General features: G+C 37.6%; 1 protein-coding gene across 5 annotated transcripts; it reads right to left on the bottom strand.

The window, feature by feature from the left end:
* Window positions 1-48: 48 nt before the first annotated feature.
* On the bottom strand, window positions 49-19,017 carry impdh1b (IMP (inosine 5'-monophosphate) dehydrogenase 1b). 5 transcript variants are annotated; one of them, XM_048157181.1, is made up of 16 exons: window positions 18,629-19,017; window positions 13,493-13,591; window positions 13,345-13,419; window positions 7,477-7,525; window positions 5,829-5,930; window positions 5,674-5,748; window positions 5,355-5,561; window positions 4,475-4,562; window positions 4,116-4,315; window positions 2,800-2,890; window positions 2,614-2,709; window positions 2,295-2,438; window positions 2,054-2,198; window positions 1,712-1,855; window positions 1,549-1,632; window positions 49-1,451 (listed from the first exon to the last, which is right to left on the bottom strand). In XM_048157181.1, exons 1-16 carry the CDS (start codon window positions 18,829-18,831, stop codon window positions 1,430-1,432), a joined length of 1,824 nt encoding a protein of 607 aa, XP_048013138.1. In that variant the 5' UTR covers window positions 18,832-19,017; the 3' UTR covers window positions 49-1,429. The 5 variants fall into 5 exon arrangements, with proteins under 5 accessions (XP_048013138.1, XP_048013141.1, XP_048013140.1 ...); XM_048157184.1 differs by lacking the exon at window positions 18,629-19,017 and adding an exon at window positions 15,553-15,814 and having other exon boundaries at window positions 13,493-13,618; XM_048157183.1 differs by lacking the exon at window positions 18,629-19,017 and adding an exon at window positions 15,553-15,814.
* Window positions 19,018-20,960: the final 1,943 nt, after the last annotated feature.

Here is a 20,960-nt window from a genome sequence, read left to right as displayed (position 1 = left end):
TTTGTCCCATGCAGAAATATTTTACATCCATAAAGCAAACAAAAAGGCTGCACAAGTTTATTTTTATTTCTTTTCTCTTTTTTCAACAATATTGAACAGGATAAGCAACCTCAGTTGAGTACACTGTGGTAAACAAACTTGGCTCTTGAGTTCTTGAGTGGGGGCAAAGCAACATACTAACAAGCAACATCCAGTTGACTAACGGATGTAAACCGTGTCTTTGTACATCATTATACTGAGAATTCTGCGTGGATAATTTTCCACACATCCAATGCTAAGGTACAGAAAGCAAGATTTCTAAACAACAAAACCCTCTACTGGAAAATGCAAAAATCAAAACAAATAGTACTGAAAACCTGTTACAAAAACGCATTTAAATTCGTATGGATGACATGCTTCATTTGGCAGTGATAGTTTCATGAAGCCATAGGATTTGGCGAGCACGGGTGGCGTGTTTTGGGTTAAGACAAATGTGTCCTTCATTTATTACACAATTTAAGGCATGTCACAGGTTCACCCAACAAACAAAGCTGTAGGGGACGTTTGGATGACATGGACAAACATTTCTAGGATACTCACAGCATTTATTTGGCTTTTATATAAGATTAAATTGTCAGTTAACAAAAGAATGCACTTGGCAGTAACGTAAATAATAATAATAATAATAATAATAATAATTATAATTATAATTAAAAAAAAAAAAAAACACCGCATGCAAATTAAAACTCTTTGTACCTGTTCAGCAAAAATGTAATCTGGACACAATAGCAAGACACTCTCAGAGCAACTATGTATATCTACAGATATCGGTTTTGGTATAATTATTTTCAATATGAATCGTACCCAGTTACAGGAAGCGGTATGATGGACATAGAGAGAGGTCTGTCTCACTGACATTTAACTATCACATTTTCTACATACATCTGTTTTCTGCCTTCTAAAATAAAAATATATCATAAAGCATCTTCAGTAGTTACAAATCTACTACAGAAAAGATTGCCTCAAGTATAGCTGGAGCACTTGGTTTCACGGCAGTCATCATTTTGCAGGTGGATATGGAGATATAGACATTGATGCAGCAACATGGTTGCATCAGTTTGGGAGAGAAAAAAAAAAAAGGCTTTGAAGAATATTCGCTCCAAATGCCGCCTCGTTTTTGCCGTTCTGCTCATAAACACAGATGCAAAAACACACACAGGCAGCTTTTTGGAAACCCTGATGCTCCCTTGAGTGCAACTGCCATGTTTTTGGGGACTGAATTAGTTTGAGGTCCTGCTCTCAAACTCGTTTAATACTTCTCTTCTCCATCTCTCACTGTGGTGGTTGTGCCTGAGGAACGGTGAAGAGCAGAGAAGGGGTGCTGGCAGGGTGGGCTAAGTTCTAGGATTTGTCTGAGGTGTTTGTTCCCATCCGTGTTCTGCCCATTCCATTAGTAAAGACGTTTCTCATAACTATGGATGCAAAAGAAAACAGTTTGAGAGAGTGATGTGGATTTTAGCTTTGACATATGAAGGTAGTGTTGAGCACTGGCACCCTCTTGTGACTTACGAGTGAAGTCCATGTACGCCACCCTCCACCTGAGCAGACATGGTCCTCTTCTCGAACTTCAACTCTCCGGAATACATCATGGAGCTAAATGTGTAACAGTGTAGGAATTTTTATAGTGCTCAAAAATGAACTAAATGCACAAATAAAACACAGACATACTTACCGGAGCACAGAGAGGCTTTTCGCGCCAATGTCTTGGCAGCCGTGTTGGATTCCAGCGATGAGGTATGGGACGAATTTATGGATTGAGCCTTTATCCTGCACTGAGCCCGACACTCCTTGAGCCACCTTCACCTTGTCACCCTCACTGCCAAGACAACCAGTCGGCACACAGAAGCAAGGTCATGTAATGATAATATATCATTATATACTGCACACTGAGTGTATGTGAAAAAAAAAAGCAGGCTGTATGTGGCGCAGTATTAAGATAGTATTTCATTCCAGGCTTCCTATTACTGAATAATTTATGTCGAGTGAACAGTGTACTACACACACTACCACACACCTGAAGTATCGTTTCTGGCTGCTGGTGTTTTTCTCCATGGCATCTAGTGAGCCCATTCCTCTGTATTTCTTCAGTCGCACCCCATCAGAAAAGAAATACTCGCCTGGAGCTTCTGTGGTGGCGGCCAGCAGAGATCCCATCATAACTGCAGACAGAATACATTTGTTCCATGTAAACAGATGCATAAATATTATTTCATTTTCAACTTTAACTGTTAAAAATGAACTTCAGCAACAATTACCTGTCGATGCCCCCAGGGACAAGGCCTTCACCACATGGCCGACAGTCTGAATTCCCCCATCTGCAATGACTGGCACCCCAAACCTTCGAGCGTATTCTGCCACCTTATACACGGAGGTGCCCTGAGGTCGTCCACATGCCATGACTAAGCAGAACAGAAATGGACACTTTTTTTTTTAAAGGGTGAGTATTTATATCCTCATGCTGAAATCAACTGTAAATTCACATTTTAAAGCAGATATTTAAAAAAATTATGCCCATACACCCCCTAGGGTTGGGTAATTTGTTGAATGTATACGTGTGTGAGATTGATTCCCGACCTTCCTGTGTGATGCAGATTGAACCACAGCCCATTCCCACTCTCAACGCATCCACACCAGCGTCTATCAGGTTCTTGGCCTGAGCAGCTGTAACCACTACAGAGAGAGAGAGACTGAAGTCAGAGAGAACAAGAGAGAGCAACTGTGAAGTAAGTACTCAATGTAGTAATAATATCTGATATTCACCATTTCCACCCACAACTTGCAGCTCTGGGTACTTCTGCTTGATATAATGGATCATATTAATCTGGTATACAGAGTTGCCTTGTGACGAATCCTGAAAAACAAATGAAAATGGTGTATCGGTGAAGCTAGTGGCACATTTCACATTAAACACATTTCACAGACCAAAATAGCATCAGTTTTGTCTATACATGAAAATGATCGTGAAGTTAATCCCCTTTCAAGCATTAATAAATTAACAGGCAGCACCTGCTGTAATTTAATATTTTAAATATAGAGGGTATGCATCGATGTCAATTTCCTGCTGAAAGCGCGCTCCCTCAGCTGGACTGAGTGGCAAAAGAACCTGCTGCGTGACTATATTTAATAGGGGAAACTGCGAAAACGCGAGTAAAACAAACAAATTACACTAAAGGTTGGAATTGAATGTGTTCGTTACAACTTGTCAAATAAACCTAATCCATGGATATTGACATGCAGCCAGGAGTCGTGTTTCCTGACATTTATATGTGCCTGATTTCGATGGCGGGGAAATACATAAAGCAAATCTGCCTGTGAATATTTTATATAACTACAATATAGGTAGGTTTAAATCTGCGTAATCACTTATATCAATGTTATATCGTCATATTGTCCAGCCCTAAAACATATATAGTTTTATAGTATAGTTTTTGCCAGTGTTGTTTATTTAAAAACACCTAATTGTGCAGAATATAAGATGGAAAATATTTAACTGATCAGTTGTCAACACAATATATAACAATAAAATATGTACGGTATGATTTTACCTCAAAATCCAACAATTTGACACAAAATGATAACTGCAAATCCACGTTTCTCTGCCTGGAGTCATTGCTTTCTGCAGTTTTTAAATATATACCTCAGGTTTTGTATCAAAGCTATTTGTACAGTCAATCACAAAGCTCTTTCCCGTTTTGGATGTGTTTTGTGTGTTTTTCACGACATTCACGCTGAAAACCAATGCTGCCGCTCAAGGGGCTCGCACACCGGACGTGAAGCTCAGCGCCGCGACACGTCGTTCAAATTCGAACGCATTGTTTTATATTTTTTTCTGAGTCATAGCTGGGCGCCGCGGACAGGCGCCGAATGTTGACGCCGGTGTGCGTACACTCATAGAAAACAATGCGTTCGAATTTTAAAGACGTGGCGAGGTGCTGAGCTTCGCGTCCGGTGTTCGAGCCCCCTCGGTCTTTTGCCACTCAGTGGGCGTGACCGCAGTCGTAACGGTCGACGGTGACGTCACGTGCATACCCTCTATAGTGGCTGAAAGACATTTCCTTGATAACACCAGAACCTACCAGAACCACTACATCTACCCCAGACTGAGTGAGCAAGTCCAGGCGGTATTTGTCGTCTTCACGGGTGCCGATGGCGGCACCACACAACAGCTGTTTGCGAGAATCTTTGGAGGCCAGAGGATAGTCCCTGTTCTTCTTCAGATCTGTGCGGGCTATTATGGCCACCAGTTCATCCTTGTCATTGACAATGGGCAGCTTACCTGTACAAGTACACAAATATAACCAGTTGAGATCTTTTAAAATGGTTAAATACTATGTGGGTGGAAGGTCTAAAAGTACAAACTGAAATAATCTGATAATTCAGTTAAATGGAGTACAGTTACACCTGATGACTATAGTCTGTGTTTGGGTGTTCTCACCTTTTTTGCTGCGTTGCAGGATGTCATTGGCCTCTTTCAGTGTGACACCAGCAGGAGCAACAACAAGATCCTCTCTTTTAGTCATGGCCTGGAAAACAATTACAAATGCACAGCCATAAATGAACAGCATGCCAAGCACTGATATTATAGAATATCGTAACACTTTATATTAAGGCTCTATTTGTTAACATGAAATAACAATGTAATAACTTCTAAAGCCTTTATTAATCTCATTTAGTTAATTTCAGCATTTACTAATGCATTACTAAAATCAAATGTTGTATCTGTTAATGTCATTTAATGGACCTGAGCTGACAATGAATATTTGTATTATTATTATTAAGTAACAAAGATTAAAAATACTGTAACAAACATATTGCTCTTTGCATTAACCAATGTTAACTACTAGGATCTGATTGTAAAGTTTTATATTATATTATATTATGCTGTAATATATACATTACCATTTAAAAGTTTGGGGTCAGTAAGATTTTATATCACTGTTTCCACAAAAATATTACATTACAAAAATAAAATATTAACAACAGTTGTCAAAATTGTTAATGTATAAGAAATATTTCTTTACCAGCAAAACAGCATGTTTTCTGAAGGATCATGTGACACTGAAGACTGGAGTAATGATGCTGAAAATTCAGCTTTACATCACAGGAATAAATTACATTTTGAAATGTATTAAAATAGAAAGCATTTATTTTAAATTGTAATAATATTTCACTTAATATTCCTGTATTTTTGATCAAACAAATACAGTCTGGTGAGCAGAAGAGACTACTTTCAAAAACATTGAAAATACTTACTGACCTCAACCTAAATTTGAACACTAGTGTAGATGCACACATGATCACAAAGGCAGTCTTACCTCCTCTAGGGGTTTGTTATTATCTTTCTCAGACAGGAAATCGATGTCTCGTGATGTGACGATGCCGACCAGTTTGCTGCCCATCTTGCCCGTCTCAGTTATGGGGATTCCAGAGAATCCGTGTCGAACTTTTGCTTCAACTACATCCCCTACGGTGTGACGAGGACTCAGGACCACTGGATCAGTGATGAAACCTTGCTCAAACCTCTGCGGGCACATACGCAAAGACCTCGACATCAAATATTAACAGGTACAAACACACACACACAGAAGACACCAACCTTACATTAAACATTAATGAAGGATGACGCAGTCTTACCTTCACTTTGCGCACCTCGTTGGCCTGAAACTCTGGGGTGCAGTTATGGTGAATGATGCCAATTCCTCCCATGAGCTAAACATGACAAGATAAACATTCAAATTAATGATTGATAGATGTCAGCCTTATCAGAAAAGGATCTAAGAGGAACTTACTGCCATGGCGATGGCCATTGAGGATTCAGTAACAGTATCCATAGGAGAGGAGATGAGTGGGGTCTTCAGTGTGATCTTCTTGGTCAATGCTGAGGTCAGGTCCTTCATAAAAATAAAAAAAAGTAAAACATTATTTCTGTGGATAAGACAAAGGTGACTGTATTTTGACTCTGCAGTTTTGTGTTTAGCCACTAGAGGCAAAGACGCATCAATAACATATCAATAGGAAAATTACACATGGTGCTAACTTTTTTTTTTCTCAGTACTTATATATATAAAAAAATAACACTGCTTAAAAGTTTTGGGTAGGTTTTTTTGGTAGTATATACTTCAAAGGACACCACATATAATTCTGTGTGTATGTGTATGTTTACATGCAAACCAAAATAATGAAAAGTGGGTGGGTAGAGGGGGGTAAAATAGGGTGACAGTGAAGGCCGTGACCTTCATTTATACACCAACGCTGAGAAATGTTCCTCTAACACTGATAAGCTCACAAACATTCCCTTCACAACCTACTCTGTGCCGCTACCAACAGCCAAAGTTCCCAAAATATGCTTTCAAATTCACACCGGTGGGAGGAAAGTGGCCTCATGGGAAAGCAGACACCATAGTGGGAAATTTCCCAAATCTGTGGTTCAGTGAAAGCCATTTTGTGAGGTCTCAAAGAAAAGTCAGACACAAATGACATTAAAGCTGTTATTACATCAGCCTACACAAACCCAAACAGGACTTTCAGTTTCAGTCTTGGTCATTGTGGCAGTTGTTTTGTGCTTTGAGCTTCAACCTCATTTATTATATTATTATATTCAAGACAGGGATCTTTAAAGCCCTACTTTGCGCCAAAGGCAATAAAAAAAAAAAAACAATAACAAAAGATAATAATACAGCAGAATGTTCAAAGTTCATTAAATTTTAACTATGCAGGTGTATTATTACATAGAAAAAAACAGAACACAATTCAAAATGAAGACTTCAGATGCAAAAGCCTCTAAGTGCCGTCTGGAATTTTCTTCTAAAATGAACATTTTTATCAATCTTGTATGTTTCGGTTCAGTAATTTCACTTTAATGGCAATTAATAGGTCCTTTTCATTGCCATTAAAGTGAAATAACTGAACATAAACATACAAGCTTGATAAAAATGCTCAACTTAGAGGCTTTTGCATCTGAAGTCTTCAAATAGAACCATTCAAATTAAGGGGAGAAAAAGCAGCTGGTTTACAAGTAAGTGCTGAATCAAGTGTTACAAAAGTCAAATAGTCACAGTAAGTGAAGTGAAAAAGTTAGGGAAAATCCTTGTGGTCGCATGCAAAATGTGGGACTAAATATTAAGTTTTTGATCACTGAAATATTAAAAATATGCACCACAATTTTAGAATACACAATATAACATGACATTGTTTTAGGATTTTTATTGTTTTAATTGTAACTGTTACTTTAAGGGCCATACCCAATTCGATACATTTAAAACTAGCCACTTTTCAAGCTAGGTTACAGTTAAGCAATGAGACAAAAAGAGACAGCCATTTAGCTAAAAATAGTGAGTGCAGAGAAAACACAGACGGGTAGTATAAACGGACACGTCATTATGAAAACAAACTGAATGAGCGAATGAAAGTGTGGAGGACACAGGCCAGACGACTCACCACTTCATCCGAGGTGAAGTCAATGAAGCCGGGCAAGATCAGGAAGTCACTGTAAATGAGACAGAGAAAGAGAAAACAATCAGTGACCAAGAATCAAATCATATACATTCTCATGGAAGAGAAACGCATTTTCATAGGGAGAGGAGGACGTGTTTTTAAATAAACATTCCAGCATAATAACCTGATGCTGACTGCTTGATTCATGACACCTTAAATCATTAGAGAAGCTCTAAATCAAGTGTGGTTTTTGAGGTGAGCTTGAAGAATGTCTGATGCCCAGACACATTCTGACATGCCCTACATGAACCAAACCTTCACCGGCCTACTGAAATCTACTGATTTGTGCTATATAAATCCTGCTGACTTCAGTGACCAGATGACATGAGAGATGAGAGAGAAAAAGAGCTCCTTATACAGATAAAAGATAACTGTCTGGCAGATGAGTGCCAAAATCCAATGGAGATAGAGAAAAGAAGGATTCTGAATATTTCATGTGTGAATAAAATGAAGAGGGAGAGACAGAGGCAACTTTAAGGACATAAACATATTTTCTCTGTCGCTTGCGGTGGGCTAAAAAAGGAGTCTGTGACGGCTGCGACAGGGCGGGGTTCCTCTGCACCCACATGTGCTGGCCACACACTCCTAAACATCAACACAAAGGGTGTGAACCTCAGGAAAAGCTAGAATAAATGTGGCTGTAAAGGGCAAAACAGACAGCTGTCCTTATTAAATCAGCTAAAATTGGAATCTTTAGGCTTAAAAATCCGACAATTGTCTTGACTTCCAGGAATACTGCAGGGAAACAATATTTGTTACACCATTAGGCATGGATAAGAAGTAGCGTCAAGCTATCCACATTTTTTGGTTTGTTTTCTATTTGTTGGGTAGTGCTGAGTAGCCCCGCCCAGTGACTGTCATGGCCACACCCACAATGAAATCTGATTGGTCCAGAATCCTGTCCTTCATACTAACCAAAAGTGTAAATGTAATTCAGTTGCGTTGCTTTGTCACTTTCAGTGTTTACAGACACATTACATAAAGGTACAATATGTAAGATTTTTGCAGTAAAATATCCAAAAACCACTAGGCTAGTGTTATATATTTTGTTCAATTGAGTACTAACAATATCCCAAATGTTTGCAACTATTTGTAAATCGTGAGAAAATTGCAATTTTAACCAAGGCTCCGGGACGTGTGAGTTGCCGCCTGTCAATTGCGTCATACCCGCGTTACCCTTGGTTTCCGGTTTTATTTTATAGAAACCATGGAAACACCAAAGACGCTTTAATATATTAGACGTTTTATTAGACAAGGGAACAACTGTTTTGATATATTTATAAACAGAAAACGAATTGTTGTTATATAGCTCAACACGTTTATTTTTTGTCTTGATTTTTTGCGAGTACCACGCTTTTACCGTGCCTCAGAGAAAAACACTATTTTGTGAAGTAGCAAACATAGCATAATCAGATGCAGCTTTATTTTTAGTAACAGTAATACATAATTTTCTCCATCATACAATACATTTTAAAATGAATTGCATGCCATTTATCAACACAAGCCATCCAGCATTTAATATGATATTTTAAAATCGATCTCTCTTACTGCAGTGTGTAACAGTGTCTCACAGCAGCCGCCGAGCGAACGCACAGAGTAATGTTATAACATCATTTTCAACACATTCAAATGTATCTAATATGATAAACAGAGCTGTGTTACCTCATACTCATGACCGGAAAAGCAGAAGCAGCGCCGACGACTGTGTCATAATAAAAGTTCCGCTGCTCGCGGCGTGTGTTGCGCAATCGCTCCAGCGGCCTCGTTCAGCTCCCACAACACTCGGCCCTGCTCTGCTTCATACTACAATAACGTTAATAATCGCATCCTTGAACATGATTTCTTCTCGAGTCCTATCCCTATTCTTTTTCACCGTCTGTTCACATGTCCCAAGATTCCACGCTCAAACTTGGCGTCATCAAGCTACGCCTTTGTTTTGAATAGGCCTCTAGCGACATCAGCGGACATAAATCTTACATACTGCACCTTTAATTGTCTTTACATTAGCATCTACGATAATCAATTCATAAACTCACTGACTTTGCTGAATAATACAACAGCTCTACAGTCTCTCTGGTGGAACAACAAGTCTCAGTGTTAGATGACTCAGACTATAAACTTCAGTAGACACAAAGACGGTACAGACTGAAACCCAGACTACCTCCAAATATGCAGAAGTACACGGTGCCAAATATCACCACAGACATGCTGACTACAGCTTATACCAACCAACTCTGAACAAATCCAGGTAACATGGTGATCCACTAAACCCTACATTGATCGATTTCTATACCGTCTCCTAATTGCTCAGCTATTCGATTTTAATGAGCATTCGGTCTGATTGAAGCAGTTCCATTATCCAGTTGTGGCATGTCTGTTAGTGAACTATCTGCTGATCATCCATACTTTGTAGAGAAATGACATCTGACTGAACAATCCACTGCATAACTCCTATTTCTTTTCATTTAACAACATTAGTGAAGCCAGTCTGCCTCACTCTACTTTCCTTCGTTGCTTAGAAAGAAACTATGCTACAGGTCAAACTCAACATACATTTTCTTTCACAGACTAATAAAGCCATTTGGATTTGAATGGATTTTAGGTTCTGCAGTTTTATTTTAATTGATTATACTCTTGTGCATTCAATGAGGAATAACAGGCAGACATGTTAGCCAGTGGGTGGCTTTTAGCTTGCAAGAGGGGTTGATCCATAAATAATACATTAATAGGCAATAATGGCTCCATCGTTGTTAAAGGATTAGTTCACTTTCAAATGAAAATGACCCCAAGCTTTACTCACCCACAAGCCATCCTAGGTGTATATGACTTTCTTCTTTCTGATGAACACAATCGGAGATATAATAATAAATATCCTGACGCATCCAAGATTAATAATGGCAGTGAGCGACACCAACGAGTATGAGCTGAAGAAAGTGCATCCATCCATCATAAACATACTCCACACGGCTCCGGGGGGTTAATAAAGGCCTTCTGGATCGAAGCGATGAGTTTGTGTATAAAAAAAAAGATATTTTACTTCATAACTTGTTAAATATTTTTCTTACACAAACGCATCGCTTGACTTCAGAAGGACTTTATTAACCCCCCGGAGCTGTGCACAGTAAAATCCCCAGAGTTAAATCAACTCTGCACAGAGTACATATGGTCCCTCTCTAAATAGTTAATGAGATAATTAAGCAATTAATATGGCTTTGACTGAAGTCAGTTGTAGTTCTTGTTTCTCTTTTCTTCAGTGATTCTGCTTGTTAACAGCAGGTGTTCATCACTAAAATGCAATTCTTAATTAATTGCTTAATTATCTCAATTCTTAACACTATTTAGACAGGGACCGTATGTACTCTGAGCAGAGTTGATTTAACTCTTGAGATTTTGCTGTGTCTGGAGTACATTTATGATGGATGGATGTGGATGGAGGCACTTTCTTCAGCTCATACTTGTGACCCCTTTTCACTTCCATTATAAAGCTTGGATGCGTCAAGATATTTATTAATGTATCTCCGATTGTGTTCATCAGAAAGAAGAAAGTCATATACACCTAGGATGGCTTGAGGGTGAGTAAAGCTTGGGGTCATTTTCATTTGAAAGTGAACTAATCCTTTAAGTTAAAATCTTTTCAGTTAATGATATTCAAGAGATGAATTCAACAAATTAAGCAAATGTACAGCAAGTCATTTTTCAAACAGACTAAAAGAAAACTGAACTAGTCCTTTGCTAGTATACATTTAAAACAATATATTTTGTTTTTTAAGAGATAGTATACTATACTATTTTGTATAGTATGAAAAACTTACAATATTTTGGGGGATTGGCTACATTTTTAATATTGATGCATTCATAAAGTGACAGTTCACCCCCAAAATAAATTCTGTCATCATGCCAATCCAAACCTGTATGATGTTATTTCTTATATGAAACATAAAAGAATATATTTTAAGAAATGTCTGGAATGTCTATAATGGAAGTCAATGGTAATCAAAACTGTTCAAAATTATTAAAAATAAAAAAAGGGTGAGTAAATGAATACATTTTCATGTTTATTTGAACTACCCCATAACAAAATTACAAAACCCCAAAAGGTGTGAAATAATAGGTTTTTGATAATAGATACATCTAAGTGCTGTCTGTTGAAATAATATATGTAGTTTAAATTAGTGCATTTAATTGATAACTCAATGAACAGCTAGCTTCATAAAAGTAAAAAAGAGATGATCCAGATTTTACAGTTTTCCAGTTTTTCTCAATCGCTTTGGCTCAATTCTTGAATGAGACTTTTATTTCTCAAAACAATAAGTTTATGTCTCTGAACAAATTGGTTTCTTGTTCACATCAGATTTGGATTTCTTTATGATTTAAGCAATTTGCATGTGTTTTGGCAGAAACATGCAATTTGTACATAACAAATATTGGTTTATTTTAAGGTGTCTTTGTTACACTGTAATTATACATTTAAGTACTGAGTAATATTAAGTAACTACATGTACTTACTATAGGGTTAGGATTAGGGTTTGGTTTGGTTTAGGGTTAAATGCATGTAATTATGCATAATTTATAGTTATTACTATAGTAACTAAATTTAACATATGTAACAATGACACTGTAAAATAATATTTCCATAGTGAAAAAAACATCTAAATATTTTGACCAGTGTGGTTTACACGCTGACAAAAACACTTGTTATTTTGGTGGCATTGGCCAATTTAATGACACAAAAACTAAGTTTTGAAGCATGAATTAAATGTTTTGGGTGAGTAACTACATTTTACAGATATGCAATAGAGTTCTGATGTTTCAGTTAACAGTTGTGACAATTGCACTTACAGTTTAGAGAATGTTAAGGCTGTTTTGAGAAATGTGCCAAAGCGATTGAGAAAAACTGTAATGTGACAAAAAAAAAAAAAACAATGAAAAGGTCTCTGAGTCGGTTAATGTTATAAATGAAGGAATCATTCAAAAAAGTGCAACAAACCTGCAAAGTATCATATAGATGAGACATCTCGCATCAATACAGCAGAGGTCTGAGCCTCATGTGTCACATGCCCTACAAAGAAAAAACTGCGCAAACACACTCATGTGTGCGTTACACAAATCGATTCAACACATACATGCATGTGTCAGAACTATGGGGGGGTGAGGGGGGTTCAGGCATAAAAGTGTTTTCTCTATCCCTTCCTGCGTGTATAGAAGGGCTCCCCCCTCACATGATGCCAGTGTGAGCACAGTCATGCGGCCCACGATGCATCCCTACACGCTTTTCATTACAGATAAGACAGTTATAAAGCTGAACCTTTCACCTTGTAATCTAAATCTTAAAGGCAACACTGTTCATGAACTCGCTGTGTCCTAATATCACTCCTCAGGTCACATGTTTGACTCCATTATAGTGCATTATGGGTACAAAGAGTGAAGGCATTCACATATGTGACACCGTTTACTCTCCCTCGTGTTGTTCCAAAACCTGAATGACTTTAGTAAGGTTTAAAAAGGCAGGAGGTGACAATGGTGACAATTTTAATATTTGAGTGAACTATCCATTTAGAACTAAACCAAATCAGCTTGTATAAATCAATCATGCATATATGGCTTACCCAGGCTAATTTCTATAATATATATGGCACAGATTAGGGTTGAAACCATGTTCCCCCACCAGTGATTGAAAGCAAAATCTTTTGATCATCTCCCAACAGCAAAGACCCTAAATAGACCACCCTGACTAGATAGAGCTGGAACGTTTGCATCCCTTATTGAGTTCACTAGAAGATGATGTCTTAAATAAAGGGCCGTGTTACTCACTTGTAAGTCATACCGTCCCCCATAGAGCAAAGCTCTTCCGCCGTGAGTCCGTCTCGGACAGACTGCTGTTCTGATCTGTAATGTGGATGCCCATTACATACACACAGAGTTTCACTGCAGGGAGAGGAACCCAATGAAAAGTACTTACTTGTAAGTCAGACCATCTCCAACGGAAAAGAGCTGCTGGGCAGACAGTCCATCATCAGGGATATAGCCCGTTCCTCCACTTATCAGATAGTCTGCCATACTGGAAAGGGAAATACACAAACACGACCTGTAAATAACACACAGTGCTCTTCAGTGCCAACTGGTTACTTTGCTTTTGATTCTAAAGTCTAATCACTATTTATATTGGAATTCTGTGTATAAAGCATATATATAATTTATGCACTTACACTTGATTGTTTGCAAAGTAGTAAAAATCCCATTCATTTTCCCCATAGGAGAATTGATTTTAAACAACTTATAAGCCAAGACAGATCTACTGTGAGCTACAAGGTTGTTAATCAATGGTATATGCTTTTGTTTGCATTATTTCAACTTATCTTTTAAGGAATCAAGTTTAACAGCAGAATTCCTGGAGAAAAACTACATTACCCATGATTCTGCAAAGAAAGCTCCACCAATCAGAGAACTGGAACATGAAAATCACACCAAAATAAATCTTTAGTACCCGCCCCATCCCATGAAGCACTGCGAATGACGTAATAGTCAATTTCCCTACGCTCTCAAACTACTTAAATATTTGAATATATTTGCATATTTTGAAATGACTGTACAATGTTGATTATTTATACAAAATCAACAACACTAGTTTTCCATCATTTTAATTAAATTATGTCATGCCTCATGGAACTGTAGTTGTTTCCCTTATTTTACAATTGTATTTGAGATTAAATACTATAGACCTCGATTTAATATTTAAAAATACAGCCAACAGCGATCACATAATCGGTATTTGCATACTAAATTGCCCACTGTAAAAAAAAAAAAAAAAAAAAAAAAAAATCATGTGTATTACTTGCCATGAAGTTTACTAGCAATTTTCCAATGAAAACTGTATCTACTACACTAACACATTTTCAGTGCAACTAGTCTTTACTCAAAATTCACTAAAAATATTTGAGGGGGGACATTATTATCCACTGACTAGGCCAATGGTGTCCAATCATGCATGGAGGGCCACCATCCTGACTTCAGCTCCAACCCTAAATAAACACACCTGAACTAGCTAATCAATCAAAGTGTTTGAGATTATTTGAAACCTCCAAGTGGGTTGGAGCTGAACTCTTCAGGACGGTGGCCCTCCAGAAGCAGGTTTGGACAGGGTTCGGACTAGGTTATTTGCAGATTGATTTTGGGAAGCTTTTATTTACTTTAATATATTTAAAATATCTGCTAATATTTTCCCATTTTTGACTGTAAAGCTGGATTGTGCCAGTAAGTATGTCATTGTTAAAATGACTCATATATTTTAATGTAGGTGTTTTTATTGACTGGCTGAGGTTGATAATCTAAATGACCAAATATCAGCTGATAAGCAGTTGTTTTTAATCCATAATCAGCCACGCGCCATTGTCCTATTATGGCCAAAAATGGCCTCTACATATTGTCATTCTCAATTTTTTGAATTTTATTTTAAATCTTAGCACTTTTCTTTTGCTGCTTTGAAAACGGTAGTAACCTAATTACTCCAGGAAATGCATTTCTGGTCCATTTTATTTTAGTGAAAAGCACATTCAGAAGGGTGTCGTCACCAGGAAGCGGCGCAGCAGATTCTGCCTGTATTAAACCACATGTCGCGATGCGTGGAACAACAAGACATTTGAGGTTCATTATGTAAACACACTCGATTGACAACGAAAACGCAGAGTATACAAGTCCTGCTGCTGCGCCGTGACCTACTAACATTATTCCATCTGCACGCGCGATATAAAAATTAACATAGAGTTGGTGACACGTGCACACAAGACAGGCGTAAAAAAGACAGAAAAATTCAACGCAGTAAATGAACGCACACTCGCACTACTGGCCCGGTGACCTACATTGACTACATTAAATGTAAGCCAGGGAAACCCGGTGCCTCCATATCGAAATCAAAAGCAAACATGCATCTGGTGAAGATTTTCTTTGTTCAGAGCTCGTCCTGCGCCACATTTCTAAAAGAAGCACATTTAACATGATACTTGAGGAAATATAAATTCAAACCTTCTCTGTAGATGAGCACGCGTGTTTCTGGAGCTGATGCGCGTCAGAATGGAAAACCCAGTTTAACGTTCTCTGTGTGAGAAAATGTTATCTAAAAGCGGTTTATGCCTCTATACAGACTATTTTCCTAGTTTTCTGATCCTTCAGTTGGTCTCGTTTGAATTCGGGTTTTGTGATGAGTCTGGCTTTATGTGCAAAGCGAGGCAGACACTGAGAGAGCGCGTCATATCCTCACAGCTCCACATCCACGTGGTGACGGCATGGTTAACTCTTTCATTACCGCCACATCAGTCTATATAAATTACTGTATTCATGTTGCCGTGCATATACAGTATATTGATCAATGACAAGTAAGGATGCCCAAGATATTAAAAAGGTGAAATCTTTTAAAGATATGCCTTAAAATACATTGAAGGTCTTGAAATTATTCTATTTATATGTTTTTTGTTGTTTTTAAAAAAAAAAAAAAAAGATTTTTGATTTAAATACTCTTTTATATTGTATAGCTATTCTTGAAGTTAGACACATGCTGCGGCCACACACCACAAAAATATCAAAGTAACTTAAAATTCAGAAATTAAAATCTTGTTCATCATACACTTAAAAAAAAAATGCTGTTTTTGCATTTGAGTTGTTTTAACCCAGCAGATGGGTTAAATGCTTGCCCAATGTGCTGGGCAGTTTTATTTAACCCAACTATTGTTTAAAAATTACTCTATGGCTGGCTTAAAATGAACCCAAAATTTACTAGAGGCAACAATAATAATCAAAAGATGAACATTTTATTAACCCGTTTAATCCCAAATTTTTTCCAGAGATGACATACATTAATTTGTATGGTATTTGTAAGGATATTTAACAATCAATGTCAATTATGTAAAAAAAAAATATTGAAAAGTCCATGAAAAAATGGGTTTTATGTCCTGTCACAAAAGTGACCGGTAGTAGAACACAGGGAGTCTGGGTCTATGGTGTTAATGTGTTTACAAAATGACAAACCTCAGTAGTTTAAAGATTGGGTTAAATAGATGAAATTAGTGTTTTATTCCATTAATAAAGAAGGACAAAATGGCATTCCTAAGCAGCAGTACGGCACAAATAATCCAATAAAATGATGACAAAATGACATAAATTATAGGAAATTGAAAGGTAATTATTACAAATCATTATAAACTGAAATAAATAAGGACAAACGGACAGATAGATAGATAGATAGATAGATAGATAGATAGATAGATAGATAGATAGATAGATAGATAGATAGATAGATAGATAGATACAAAGCAATTTAATAAATGTGTATTGTTTAATTATTATTCATTAAACTTATTAATAAATGTCAATTTATTAAACACGTTAATAAACATTCATTTCCAACATATTTCGGGTTCATTTTAAGCGAGCAATTTAGTAACTTTCAAACAATAGTTGAGTTAAATAAAACTGTCCAGCGTGTCGGGCAAACATTTAACCCAACTACTTGGTTAAAACAACCCATTTGCAGGTTTTGACCATTTTGTTGTTTTTAACCCAGCATTTTTTAAAATGTAGATTTTTTTTATTTTATTTTATTTTTTTACTTAAATTCAGACATATACCCTTTTTTTTTTTTTTTTTCAAATTCTCTCTTGTCTCATTAGGGGGCTTGAATGCAAACCCTATGACCCATTTCCATAATTGTCTAGCACCACTGCTAGATTTAAAAGTCAGCCACAACCAATTACCAGAAGCCAATTGCTAAAGGATGACAGTGCTTAAGGAAATTTACAAAATGCTCTCCATTGACTGGCCAGCACATTCCCCACACGAAAGCACAAACTAATTTTGATCAAATCAGTACAGTCCTTTAAAGACAAAAGCAAAATGCATGCGTTTTCAGATCTTCAGCAGTCCATTAAAAGTTCTTGTAACATGTTAATTACTTCCTTTATCCATGTTCCCTTTTTTTAGAAACTGCAATTCAGTTCCATGTTAAAGTCAGCATGAAACAGAAGTCATGATGGTCTTTTCTTCCCAATTTTGATGTATGAGTGAAACTGCTTCTCAAACAAGAAAAAATGTATGGCGAGACTTGATTTTGTCCGTCAGTTGGATCGTTGTCATTTGTTATTGCTGCGGCAAACTGCTCTATTCCATAAAAAATAAGAATGATCAATTTTGATTTCACGATGACTTTAAAACTGACCGAATATAGCACTTTAATGTGACTCATGGTCAAGGCTGGTGTGTTTTGCATTCCAGTGATTAACATGGGTAGCCAACCATAAAACAGCAATTTGTTCTCAAAGTTTGTTGGCATGCAATATAACAACTCAAATGATATATATATATTTTTTTTTTTTTTCATTAAAGCTCCCATTTAATGTCAAAGGCTTAATTACTTTAAGTCTGACACCCCTAGAAAAAAATTGTCAGAGGCAATGCTAATGTGAGTAGCTATCCCTAGCTGATTCCCTAGGGAGCTTTTAGACTAGCAGGGTGAGATGGGAAGTACATGTGGGTTTGTAGCATTTATTTAGACAAGTACAGACAATAAGCATGGCTCCATTTTCTAAAAATAGTAGCATGTGTGTGTGTCAGAGGCAGCAGCCATTAAAATCCCTGACCCTTGTCTCCTCCCATCACAACAGAGAGGTGAAGCGGTTATATGTACCTCGCCATATGTGGGTCAGTGGACATGTGGGTCAGAATATCTTCCTGCACCAGCAGCTATTTCAGTGTTTCTGACCCATTTGGACTTTGCCAGGACTTCACACTCCACTGCATAGCTGGAGAAGTCCTGATCTGCTGTGCCCAGAATAGCTCTTTTGAAGGCCAACATTTGTTGACCCTGCATCAGATTTTAAGATTCAATTATACAAGCCTATTTTATCACCTAGTCTTGTTTTAAAGATTAGAGATTAGAACAAGCCTTACATTTAATAATAGGATGACAAGAGGGGATTTATCTTCAGAGATGCATGCATTTAAAAAAAGAAACGAGCTCAGAAGAAATTGTGAGGCTCAAGCCTCAATTATCAAGACCCAAATCAACTGCACTAATAACATTTCTGTGACTTTGTGACCATCAACTCACCTGTCGGGAAAACCTGCTTGTAAGCGTGTCACCGTGTAGCGTTGGGCTGCAGATTCATGTCCGCGCACATGAGGGACAGCAGGGAAGCCATTAGGAGAACATTCGGTGTTGTTCACCATCTCATGGTTCATCTCCTGTTTAAAGTCTTCTGGAATCCCTTCCATCTCTATCCTCTTTAGTGATAAAGTCTGTGCACTGTTCATTTCCAAAACAAATGCAACCAGTCCAAGCCAGTCTTGTGGCTCAGTGAAAATTCAAATGATGGTCTCTGAATCTTATTCAAAGTAGCAGATTCATGGATCCAAGATTCAAGAGTGGAAATAAAAAAAAAAAAAAGGTCTATAACATCTAAACCTAAAGTGATCTATCTCCCTGTAAATCCAGATCTCCAAGATCTCATAGTTGTTTGTGTTTGATGAGGTGAGCGGTCAGTTTTGCTTTGGCTGAGCTCATAGCCAGGGCAAGCGAGTTCCCAGGAAATGTGGATCCAAGCTTTACGCACCTGCTCACATGGAGACAAGGGTGTCGCCGTGGAGATATTCCCACCTCTGAATCCCTCTGGCCCCTGTGTGTTCAAGTGCTGGTATAATAGGAGGACAGAGAAGGAGGGATTTACAAATAAACTAGAGATAGTAAGAGAATGTTCAAGCCTGAGGGAGTTACAGGCTAGGACAGTGAAGAGACCGAAAGCAGTGTTTTGCGCTCGCGGTCTCTCTCTTTGTGGCTTTAGCTGTGGTTCTGTCAAGAGCACACGTCACTCTCACAAAGAGGATTGGAGAATTAGACCTGGGGACCACTGAGATGAAAAAAGCACTTCACTGACTCATGTGTATACATGTGTGCATAGAGCTGCTTGCATAAAAGAAATAAAACAACCAGACAAACAAATGAGCAAGCAAACAAATCGAACTAGATGAAACAAACTCAAAACAGAGATAAAACCAGATGTGTAGACAAAACAAGCAAACAGAACAAACTAGATAAAACAAGAAAATGAAACAAAGGCAAACTAGATAAAACAACCAGACAAAACAAACAACCCAAAAAGGTGACGTTTTGTCTGTTACCAGGGCAATGCTATGTGTTCTTGGTGGTTGTTAGATGGTGTTTACTGACCTAAGTTAAAAGTGTTCACCCCTAAGTATTTGATATTCTTGTCCCTATATGGCTAGATATGGATATAAAATTGCTTAACCCACCAATTTTGAAGTATCCTTCATGTCCGTAGCACATGCCGGAGATTTAGGGTCAGGGGTTTATTCATAAACAATTAAGATTACCAAGTCTCTATAAATAAGCATGCCTCACAATGACAAGGACGCAGACTGGGTGTCAAAACACAGTGTCATTGAGTAGCTGATAAGTGTTGTGCACTATAACTGAATATTTTCTTTTTTCTGTATACTGTACTTAGTACCAAGCAAAAGCAGGTGGTTGCTGGTTGGAGACAGTAGCTTAAGCTGAAATCCTCTTAGACCTTATGGAAAAACAGTAGCTGACTGTCTTTAAAACCACACATGCTAAACCTGACACATTGCATGCAAGACATATGAAACTATGCAGAATCATTTATCTACGTGGTTGTCAAAAATATGAGATGCATTTGTTGTCTCGTGTTTTCCATGATAATGAATCTCATGCACATTTTCTGGGGAGTCCCATTCACTAAACCGAGTGTGACAGACTCATGACACTCTCCCTTTGCTCCGTGTGTGTGTGTGTGTGCGTGCCTGCGTTTTTGTGACGCATCAGGACACAAATTTGTATAATGACATGGGTATGACATAGGTATTACAAGGAGAGAGTGACTTACGAGGACATTACCCCATGTCCCCATTTTTCAAAAGGCTTATAAATCATACAGATTTTTTTTTTTTTTTTTGAGAAAGTAAAAATGTGCACAGTCTTCTGTGATGGGTAGGTTAAGGTGTAGGGGGATAGAAAATACGGTTTGTACAGTATAAAAACCATTACGCCTATGGAATGTCCCCACATTTCACAAAAACAAACACGTGTGTGTGTGTGTGTGTGTGTGGTTCAGGTATACTCTGTTATGGGTATAAAATGTCCCTACAAAGATGGCAGTATCTGAAATACTTGTCCTTAAGGGGACATTTTTGGTCCCCATGAAGAAAACGGATTATAAATCATACTAAGTTATTTATATAGTTATTGGAAATCTAAAAATGCAGAAAGTTTTCTGTGTTGCGTAGGGTTAGGGGATAGAATATACAGTTTGTACAGTATAAAAATTATATCTAATTTTAATTATATTTATTATGTCTGTGGAATGTCCCCATAAAACATGGAAACCCAATGTGTGTGTGTGTGT

The sequence above is a fragment of the Megalobrama amblycephala genome, linkage group LG14, assembly GCF_018812025.1.
Source record: "Megalobrama amblycephala isolate DHTTF-2021 linkage group LG14, ASM1881202v1, whole genome shotgun sequence".
NCBI lineage: Eukaryota > Metazoa > Chordata > Actinopteri > Cypriniformes > Xenocyprididae > Megalobrama > Megalobrama amblycephala.
This window is presented reverse-complemented; position numbering and strand designations above follow the sequence as displayed.

Excerpts from the sequence above, each read along its gene's own strand:
- impdh1b (XM_048157181.1), bottom strand. The coding sequence starts at position 18,831 with ATGAACAGTGCACAGACTTTATCACTAAAGAGGATAGAGATGGAAGGG. Across the intron at positions 1,633-1,711 it reads AAAAGCCTCTCTGTGCTCCG|CTCCATGATGTATTCCGGAG; the intron begins GTAAGTATGTCT and ends TTACACATTTAG. Across the intron at positions 1,452-1,548 it reads GGCGTACATGGACTTCACTC|TTATGAGAAACGTCTTTACT; the intron begins GTAAGTCACAAG and ends TTGCATCCATAG.